Source organism: Argentina anserina, chromosome 1 (assembly GCF_933775445.1).
Source record: "Argentina anserina chromosome 1, drPotAnse1.1, whole genome shotgun sequence".
Taxonomy (NCBI): domain Eukaryota; kingdom Viridiplantae; phylum Streptophyta; class Magnoliopsida; order Rosales; family Rosaceae; genus Argentina; species Argentina anserina.
The window spans coordinates 5,770,264-5,780,635 of record NC_065872.1 but is presented as its reverse complement, the minus strand read 5'-3'; the positions used below and the strand labels follow the sequence as shown (position 1 = coordinate 5,780,635).

The 10,372-nt window shown below is 40.4% G+C and overlaps 1 protein-coding gene and 1 pseudogene across 1 annotated transcript; one reads left to right on the top strand and one right to left on the bottom strand.

Moving 5' to 3' along the window:
- The first annotated feature begins 3,684 nt into the window (after positions 1-3,684).
- Positions 3,685-8,151, top strand: LOC126800525 (AAA-ATPase At2g18193-like; annotated as a pseudogene).
- A 968-nt stretch (positions 8,152-9,119) lies between these two features.
- LOC126800516 (AAA-ATPase At2g18193-like) lies at positions 9,120-10,372 on the bottom strand. Its single transcript, XM_050527890.1, has 3 exons — positions 10,236-10,372; positions 9,770-10,166; positions 9,120-9,569 (listed from the first exon to the last, which is right to left on the bottom strand). Exons 1-3 carry the CDS (start codon positions 10,370-10,372, stop codon positions 9,120-9,122), a joined length of 984 nt encoding a protein of 327 aa, XP_050383847.1.

Genomic DNA, 10,372 nt, shown 5'->3' with positions numbered 1-10,372 from the left:
GGTTGGCCATGAGGACTGAATCAAGTTCTGAAATGGGGGTTAAAGAAACAGGGAATGCAAAGAGGCAGAAACCAGATAACAATGCGTCTGAAATTTTCAAGAATACGTAAAATTGGTAGTTTTTTTTTTTTGAGAAACTTTTTTTTTTTAGTTTAGTTTAGTTCTAGTTTGAAGTGTGTTCGTACAGTATTTGTTAAAGCTCAAGCTCAACCACCTTATAAGTAGACATGTCGGATAGTCCGAGTCAGTTTCTACCAACTTTGGCTCACGAACTGTTAGTTTTTTTTATAGGATTAGGAGATCTGTATTTGGAAATTGGGAGATTGGGGTTTACTGTTTAGGTAAACTTTATTGAAGGTTCTCAACTGTAACGACCCCAAAATTTCGAGCTTAAAAACTCAAAATTCTAAAGTCGTTAAACACAAAATAATCTCAATGAAATCGAAATCATTAAAATGTCACAGCGGATCAATTTTGAGTTCTCAATACAACTCAGACAAACCAATTATTACAACACAAATTTATAATCCATACATGAATGGAAATATAATAATCCTCACAATCACTCACAAATCTCACAAATAAAACCACACCAATTCTCACACACAAATCCACGCTAAAAACCTCACCACAAGTAGGATACGAACGACTTCGAGCCTCCGGAGTCGTCGCTCGATCTCCACTAATCAGCACCTGCGGAATTATCCCCTACACCATCAAATTGGTGCACCGGGATTGTAAACACAAACCCGGTAAGCTTATAGCTCGTATGAGTAAAATCAAAATATAATTCGCATATCAAAATATACGAAAAATCACAAATCAACAAATATAAATGCCCTCATGAGTCAATGGACAGCCCATCTGGTTGTCCCAAAGGAATATGAAATGAAACACTCATGAGAAAATTAAGTAACCCTTCTGGTTACCCAAATGCATTTATAATACGGGTACCAAGAACGCTGGTACACATCTGTTACCCCTCTCGTAATACACCGCCGATATTGGATAGCCACCCGCTGCCTAACATCCAAAACAATATGAGTACCCATGAGCAGATAACCACCCGTTACCTCACATGCAGTACTAAGGCAGACAGGCTAGAGCTCTAACTGTATCGTAACTTTCGCCCGGCCAAAGACTAGGTTCCGACTTGCCACACACGTACAATAATCTCACATCATATTGTACCAAAAATCACGTCCGAAGACAAATCACATTTTAACAATCTCCATGTTAAATCACGTACAATAGTCTCACATCATATTGTACAAATCCAAATTTTCATGCTCGATAAAATCTTGTCATTAAAATGACATCAACACAATAAAATCATAACAGTATATTTAGTAGCAAACTTTATATATATGTATTTATTTACCATTTATACTATATATATATAATCCACTATATCATATACATGTCATAATTTTATCAACAAGTCCGAAGACAAAACGTTTAACAAACTCCATAATAAAATCACATACTTGTCATCGAGATGACCTATTTCAAATGAATTCATAACAGTATATAATGTAGCAAACTTTATATATATGTACTTATTACCATTTATACAATATATATATAATCCACTATATTATATACATGTCGTATTTCAATATATAAAACTCTTGCAAAAATCTTGGAATCACCGCAAGGGTAGATTCCTAAAAATGTGAGATTTTACTCACCTTATCGAGTCGAGCGTAATCCCACAATTTCCGAAGATAATTCATTTCCTCGCTTTATAGATCACCTTGAAAAGATAAGAAAAGGATTTAGAAACATTTCGTAAACTTTTAAATGCCGAAACAGTAATAATCGGTTACTGTTCAGCAATTTTCGGTTTTACGAATTTACTGTTCACAGCTACTATTCACGGTCACTATTCACAGTACTGTTCATGTATTACTGTACAAATACACAAAATAAAACGTATTAATGTACGTATTCACACTATTTACGTATTTCTGTACATATACATACTATTTACGTATTTCTGTACGTATACATACTATTTAAATGTAAATACAATCTCAGTAAATAAAATTTACTAATTACCTTTTACAAATTACTTTTTACAATTACTGAAAGTAATTTATATTTACATTTACCGTACGTAAAATTTAATTACATTTACCGTACGTAAAATTAAATTTACATTTACCGTACGTAAATTAAATTTACATTTACATTTACCGTACGCAGTAAATTACCAAAATACCCTTATGGTATACTATTCACGCTCCGCCGCACGTGGCGGCGCGTGGGGTGCACGCGCCACCTCCGGCAGGCCGCGCGTGGCGCTCACGCGCCGACGCCACCAACGGCGCGTATCACGCCACCGCCACCCCATTTCTCTCCTTTTCTTCCTCCTCTCCCTCCCCACGGCCTCACGCCGCCCCTAGACTACTTCACACCCCCACACGCGCCACTCAACGCGACGGAGTCTCCCCCCCCCTCTCTCTTCGCTCCTTCCCCTTTCGATCCACAACAACACCTCACAAATCAACAAAACAACCACACAGATCGATCAACCATGCAAAACCCTTACCTCGACAAGCTAGAGCACCACCGGAGGTCGCTAGAGACGGAGATCGACTGTGGCGACAGAGTGCGGCCTCGGGTTGGAGCGCGAAGGCTCGCGACGGCGCGAGGAGGTGCGTCGACCTAGGGGTCGACTGCGGAGGGTCGCGCGACACTCCCTGGATCGGCGGTGAGAGTCACGGAGGTCGGAGTTCGCCGGATCGGTTGGAGGAATTTCTGAAGGGAGAGGGAGAGGTTTTCGGGGAGAGAGAGAAGAGAAAAAGGGAGAGGGAGGCGCGGGTATGGGTTTCCAGAAATGGAAACTCTAACTCCTATAATTAGCTATTTATACTAGTTTCCAAAATCGGAAACAACTTCTATCATTAATAAATTTTACGTGCATCATCCGATTAGAACGTGTCACATGTCCACGAACGCGTATCGACGAGCCCTACAACTTTCGTGAAGAAAGTTTTCGCAACCGAGCGACAGAATAAAAGTCGATATAATCGTTCGGAAATGTAACGTTTTTCGAATTAAACGTTCCGATAACGTATCCGTTACTCGTTTCATAACGTTGTAACCAATCACATCCATTCTAATTAAATTTCACAATTTTATAGAATTCAAATCAAACTCAAATATTGTTTGAAATTTAGGGTTATTACATCAACAGAGGAGCTGTTTACAGGAAATAAAGGTTTGTATTGATAGCTGGGGTTTTCACACACACTATTTTACATCAGCATACATCTTTATACTAAACTAAGTCACCGACTTACAACTTGTAGAACACATATTTTACACTAGCATAACATATGTATAAATACACACAGACAACTTTAAGTATATAACAAACCACTAATCCACTATGAACTAGCTAGAATAATAAATGTAGAAAACGTTAAGAAGTAGATATCAAGATCTCTAGGCAATGCGTCGACATGAACTATGAACTTTGTTAAAGGATTAAAATATCTCACATAGTTGGAAAATACAATCGGCAACAATTGAAGATTACTTGTGAAAGAAGTTAGACCAGAAACAAGAATCGATCAGTTATTTATATGAGCAAACCAGGAGAGTGATCTTTAGGCAAATGGCTCTCTTATGCAAATGCACATCTGGTGAGTCTCGAAACATAGAAAAGCTATCGGAATGGCTTCTCCGAATCTGCAAAATTCGATTCCAACAGCGATGTCTTCCTCTTTCTCGGCCTATGCTCCACTTGCTGGTTACACGTTTATGCTCCAATCCATGAAAACCAATTTCATACCTCCCCAGGTCCAATCATACATACACTCATACATAAAATCATGGATCAACTACCTCTTGGACCCTCAAACTAATCACATAACTTTCCTCGTCGACGGTCCCAACACACGCGAGGTCTATGATGCTGCTGAGGTCTATCTCGCCACCAAGATCAATCCGAAAACGCAAGTTTTCCAAATCACTCAACCACATAAACAAAAGATGGCCAAACTTACCGTCACCACCGACCAGGAAATCATCGACATTTTTGAAAATATTAAGGTGAAATGGCGCATGATCTTCCCTTCCACCGGCCAAAGTGATCAGAGCCCCCACATTGAGCTAACCTTCCACAGGAAACACAAGGACAAGGTGACGGACTCGTACATTTTTTAAAAATTTATTTTAAAAGGGAGGGGGACAAAAGAATTCTGACCTCTTATGTCTGATAAACTCTAACAAAGAGGATAAACAAAAGCTCAATTCGGCATGTGTACACCCACCCATGTAAAATCATCGTATGTGAAAGTTATTAACGACGGAAGTTAGTTTCTGATTTGAAAAAAGGTATAAAAAGGAATTTAATAGAGCTAGGGTTTCCATTTTCGGAAACCCTCACCCCACCTCCTTTTCTCCTTCTCTCTCCTCTCTTCTCTCTCTCCCTGACCTCACCCCTCTCCCTCACACCGCCCCGCTCGATAGCTTCGCTAGGACCACCGCACACGACCCCGAGCTCGAGACGCCTCGCCTCGCCGCCATGAAGTCGCGCAACATCCCCGAGCCCCTACGAGGTTTATGTCGCCGACCAAACCCCACGCCGCCGACGGAAGCTCTCGCCCCTCATCCCCCTCCACCCTCCGACGCCGCCTACGAGTAATTGGAACTCAATTCGTGTAACGACCCTAAAATTTCGAGTATAAAAACTCAAAATATTAAAGTCGTACGACACCAAAACAATCTCAAATAAATCGAAATCATTTAAATGCACAACGGATCATTACTGAGTTCACAATATAACTCAGACAACCAATTATTACAAACCAAATTTATAATTCAACATTACATATAATGGGAATGTAATAATTCTCACCATCTCTCACAACTCAAAAATAAATCCTCACAAGTTCTCACACACAAATCTGCAATAGAAACCTCACCACAAGCAGGATAATGAACAACTTTGAGTCTCCAGAGTCATCCTTCGATTCCCACTAATCGACACCTGCAGTAGTATCCCTTACACCATCGAATTGGTGCACCGGGATTGTAAACACAAACCCGGTAAGCTTTACATCTCGTATGAGTAAAATAAAACAATATATCTTGCATATCAACATATACGACAATCCACAAATCAACAAATATAAATGCACTCATGAGTAAATGGACGACCCATCTGGTTGTCCCAAAAATACGAAAATGATAGTGCTCATGAGAAATTGGGTAACCCCTCTGTTTATCCAAATGCATTTATAATGAGGGTACTAATGAGCGCTGGTACACCTCTGTTACCCCTCAAGTAGTACCCCGCCGACGTTGGGCAACCTCCTCGCTACCCAACGCCCGACATTGGGCAACCTCCTCGCTACCCAACGTCCGACATAGAGCAACCTCATCGCTACCCGATGTCCAAAAATATGAGTACTCATGAGCCGATAACCCACCTGTTACCTCACATGCAGTACTCTGACAGACAGACTAGAGCTCTAACTGTATCGTAATTTTCGCCCGGCCAAAGGCTAGGTTCCGACATGCCACACACGTCCGAAGACTGGTCCGAAGACATAAACACGTACCATAATCTACTCATTATTGTACAAATTGCATCACTTGCTCAATATATAATTCTCATCACCACTGTGATCATAATTCATAAATGAAATCTTATCAGTATATAATATAGCAAACTATATATATATGTACCTATTTACCATTTATACAATATATATATAATCCACTTTATTATATACATGTCATATTTCTTAAATACGTTCGAAGACAAAACGATTTAACAATTCTCAATGTTAAAACCACGTACAATAATCTACTCATTATTTGTACAAAACGCATCACATGCTCAATATGTAATTCTCATCACCACTGTAATGATATTCACAAACGAAATCCTAACAGTATATAATATAGCAAACTATATATATATGTACATATTTACCATTTATACGATATATATAATCCACTATATCATATACATGTCATATTTCGTTCTTTAATATTTTGCAAATTGTTGAATCTCCGCAAGGGTAGATTCGTAAATAAGTGAGATTTTACTCATCTTATCAACTTGAGCGTAATTCCACAATTTCCGAAGATAATTCATTTCCTTGATTTATCGATAACCTTGAAAAGATAAGAAAAGAATTTAGAACGTTTCGTAAACCTTTAAATGCCGAAACAGTAATAATATGTTACTATTCAGCAATTTTCGGTTTTACGAATGTACTGTTCACTGAGTACTATTCACGTATTTACTATTCATGTATTTATGTACAAATACACCTCCATTATGTATTCATGTACGAGTACATACTGTTTACGTATTTATGTACGTATAGCTATTCAAATGTACATACTGTCTCAGTAAATAATAATTACTGAATTACCCTTCTAAAATTACTTTTTACATTTACTAAAAGTAATTTATATTTACTGTACATAAACTAAATTTACATTTACCGTACGTAAATTACATTTTTACATTCACCATTGTAAAATAAATTTTTACAAATTACTGTGTCGATTCACTGTTCACGCGCCACTCGCCGGCGGCCGCGCGTGGGGCCCACGCGCCTACTCCGACATCGGAGCGTATCACGCCATCTCCGCCCCAAAACTCTTCCTCTCGTCCTCCTCCTCCTTCCTACGGTCTCAGACCACCCCTAGACTGCCCCACGCCCCCACACGCGCCGCCTAAGGCGGCGGTATTCATCATTTCTTTCCCCCCCGATCTCACTCCAATCTCTTCCACAAATCAACCAAAACATCCACAATACACACAACAACAATCACAACATCACTTAGAGTCGAAACCTCACCTATTTTTGGTCTTGGAGGCACCGGAGATCGTCGGGGAGCTTGGTCCAGTCGTGCGGTCCGACGAGGCGCGACGAGCTTCACGGTAGCGAGCTGGCTCGGGTCTTGCTCGGTGGTGCGTCGCGTCGTGCCTGCGAGGTCGCTGGTGCCGGCGGTGAGGAGCACGTCCCTCGGAGGAGGGAGATCGTCAGCGAGCCGAGAGGATGAGAGAGAGTTTTCGGGAGAGAGAAGAAAGGGAGGCAGGGAGAAAGAGGGGGAGAAAGGGGTTTCCAATTATGGGAACCCTAGCTGAAAACATTTCCTTTTATACTAGTTTCCAAAATCGGAAACTAACTTCCGACGTTAATAACTTTCACGTACGACTTCCGATTCAAATGCATGAAGCGTCCACGAACTCGTATCGACGAGCTCTACAACTTTCGTGAATGAAGTTTTTGCAACCGAGCGACAGAATAAAAGTCGATATATTAATTCGGAACGTAACATTTTTCTAATTAAACGTTCTGAGAACGTTTCGGTTTCGTAAAGTCGCAAACAATCAAATTTATTTTACTTGAATTTCAAAACTTTATAAAATTCATATCAAACCAAATATTGTTTGAAAAATAGGGTTATTACAATTCGAGCCACGACACGCCCTCCACGAGGAATCGACCACGATCGGCGATCCATCCCTCTCCGACGACGTTCTGAAGGCTCCACCGTACGATCTAGGTATGATTTGATATATTTGATGTTTGTGTGTGATTGTGTGATGATTTTGGATTGATTTGGGGAAGATTCGGAGGAGGAGGAGATACCGCCGCCTACGGCGGCGCGTGTGAATGCGTGAGGAGGTTTGGAGGCGGCCTTGGGCCGTGTAGGGTTGGAGAAGAAAGAAAGGAGCGATTTGGGGGCGGCGGTGATGAGAGGATTATTGTTTTCACCACCAACCACAAGGAGCGGCTAGACCCTGCATTGTTGAGGCCTGGTTGAATGGACATGCACATTCACATGTCATGTTGCACCCCTAAAGGGTTCAAGACCTTAGCCTCGAACTACCTCGGCATTCAGGACACTGGTGACCATAGCCTGTGTGGAGAAATTGAAGCATTGATGGAGAGCAGTAACACTACCCCTGCAGAGGTTTGTGAAGAGCTTATGAGGGGTGGGGGTGATGGTGCTGATACTGCTCTCGAAGGACTTGTCAATTGCCTCAAGCGTAAGAGACTGAAAACCTACAAAGTAGAGGAAGAAAAAATAGGAACAGGCAAAAACCAGATAACAACGCGTTTGAGATTTCCGAAAATTGGTAGAACTGATAGCATAAGATATAATTAAAGTATAAATGGTTTGTTTAGTACTAGTTTGACTGTTTGAGTTAATTGTTCGTCGAAGTGTAAAATAAGCAAGTCAAGCTTGACATATTGAAAGAGCTGGAGAGTTTGAGGTATTCTACTGCACCTTTGCTAAAACATGCTGTCCAGCTTAAGATCAATTTGTATAATCAGGGGTCATTCAGCTCCCCTGATTCAGTACATTCACTAATTTCTGAAGCAAGAATATTAGTACATGCACATTCCCTCCATAGTAAAAGGATGGAGCTTTCACCAACAATTTTCAAAACATCAAACTGATCAAGTGGCATTATTACGAGCTTGGAGTACGTCACCCAGCTCAAGCAACAGCTATACCATATCGTTGGATCATCAAAACCGTCTGTACGTCAGTACGTTTCAGCATACATTCCGCAAGAATCTGTTAATTTTCTTGTTGTTGCTTTGCTAGCTGTTGGCTTTTCTTGTGTTTATTTTTCAAGGCATTCTACTGAACAGTAACCTTGCCATACTGATCGAACTAGCATTGAAATCAAACTAAGTACACATTGGACAGATCAATATTCCATTTCAACTAAAATAACAAACGTTGAAGCTAGAATAGTATCATTATCAAAAGAAACAAAAAGCTAGCTAGAACAGTACATATAGCAAAATGTTATGAATTAGAGATCAAGACGTCAAAAAAAAAAAAAAAAAAAAAGAGAGACCAAGACGTCAAGGGGATCATGATATGAACTACGAATTCTTCTACATATGATGATTATGATAAAATGAAATTGAACAATATTAAATTATTAATCAAGCAACTGAGCTAGAGCTTTCACAAAAGCTAAAACAAAATGCAACCTATCTGAAAAAATTATCACAATGTCTAGCTTGATTTGCTGGTTTTACACCCAGATCAACATACCTCAAACTAGTACCAACAAACAACTCAAACTCAATTGGCGTCATATGCTATCAGTTCTACTAATTCTCGGAAATATCAGACCCGTTGTTATCTGGTTTCTGCCTCTTTGCTTTTCGTATTTCTTCTTCCTCTAATTTGTAGGTCTCGAGCCTCTTACGCTTGAGGCAATTGACAAGTCCTTCAAGAGCAGTATCAGCATCATCACCCCCACCCCTCATCAGTTCCTCGCAAACCTCTGCAGGTGTGATGTTTGTGCTCTCCATCAACCCTTCAATTTCTTGACACAGCTGATGTTTGCTAGTGTCCTGAATGCCAAGGTAGTTTGAGGCTAAGGTCTCAAACCCTTTTGGGGTGCAATACGACATGTGAATGTGCATGTCCATTCGACCAGGTCTCAACAATGCAGGGTCTAGCCGCTCCTTGTGGTTGGTGGTGAACACAATAATCCGCTCATCACCGGAACTTGACCCCAGACCATCGACGACATTCAGTAAACCCGAGAGTGTAAACTGCAATAATCATAATTAATCTCATGTCAGATTCTCAATGCCTATATATAAACGGAATAGTTTAAGAAAAATGTAACTATACATTGTATACAATAACTTCTTTGAAAACACTCTAATGCAAATTACTCTTGTTTGTATACTCTTTTTAGTGCATCTCTAAAAAGAAAAAGAAAAAACAGAAATAATGCAATACTACAGACCTTGGATTTGGTTTCGGAAACTATGAAGTTCTTGTTCTCTGTTGATTCCCGGCTAAGGGATTCCTTGTTGCAATCAATATCCTCAAAGACCACAATAGAACGATTAGTAGTAGACATCAAGGCTTTCCTCAATTCATCGTTGCTCGAAATGCTAGTAAGTTCGAGGTCATAAATATTAAAGTGGAGGTGATTGGCCATGGCCGCAACCAAGCTAGACTTTCCGGTGCCCGGTGGACCGTACAACAAGTAACCTCTCTTCCAAGCCTTGCCAACCCTCTTGTAGAACTCCCTCCTCTTGACGAACTTGTCCAAATCCTGTATGATCATTCTCTTGAGCTCTGGCTCCATTGCTATTGTCTCGAACGTAGCCAGGTGTTCAAGGTCCACGCAACTCCAACTGCCGCAAGATGGTTCGTAGCTACGAAGTCTTGAGCCATGGTTCTCATTATCATGGTTGAATTGAAACGAGCCACCTTTTACATTGTAACTATAAAACTTTGGAGTCTTTTCTGCATCTCTAATAGCCTCGGCCTGAGCCAACACATAGGGTATGTACGAGTTCATCACCTTGTCTTTGTGTTTCCTGTGGAATGTTAGCTCCAT

Excerpts from the sequence above, each read along its gene's own strand:
- LOC126800516 (XM_050527890.1), bottom strand. The coding sequence starts at position 10,372 with ATGGAGCTAACATTCCACAGGAAACACAAAGACAAGGTGATGAACTCG. Across the intron at positions 10,167-10,235 it reads TACAATGTAAAAGGTGGCTC|TTGGAGTTGCGTGGACCTTG; the intron begins GTTTCAATTCAA and ends ATCTTGCGGCAG. Across the intron at positions 9,570-9,769 it reads TTTCCGAAACCAAATCCAAG|TTTACACTCTCGGGTTTACT; the intron begins GTCTGTAGTATT and ends TGATTATTGCAG.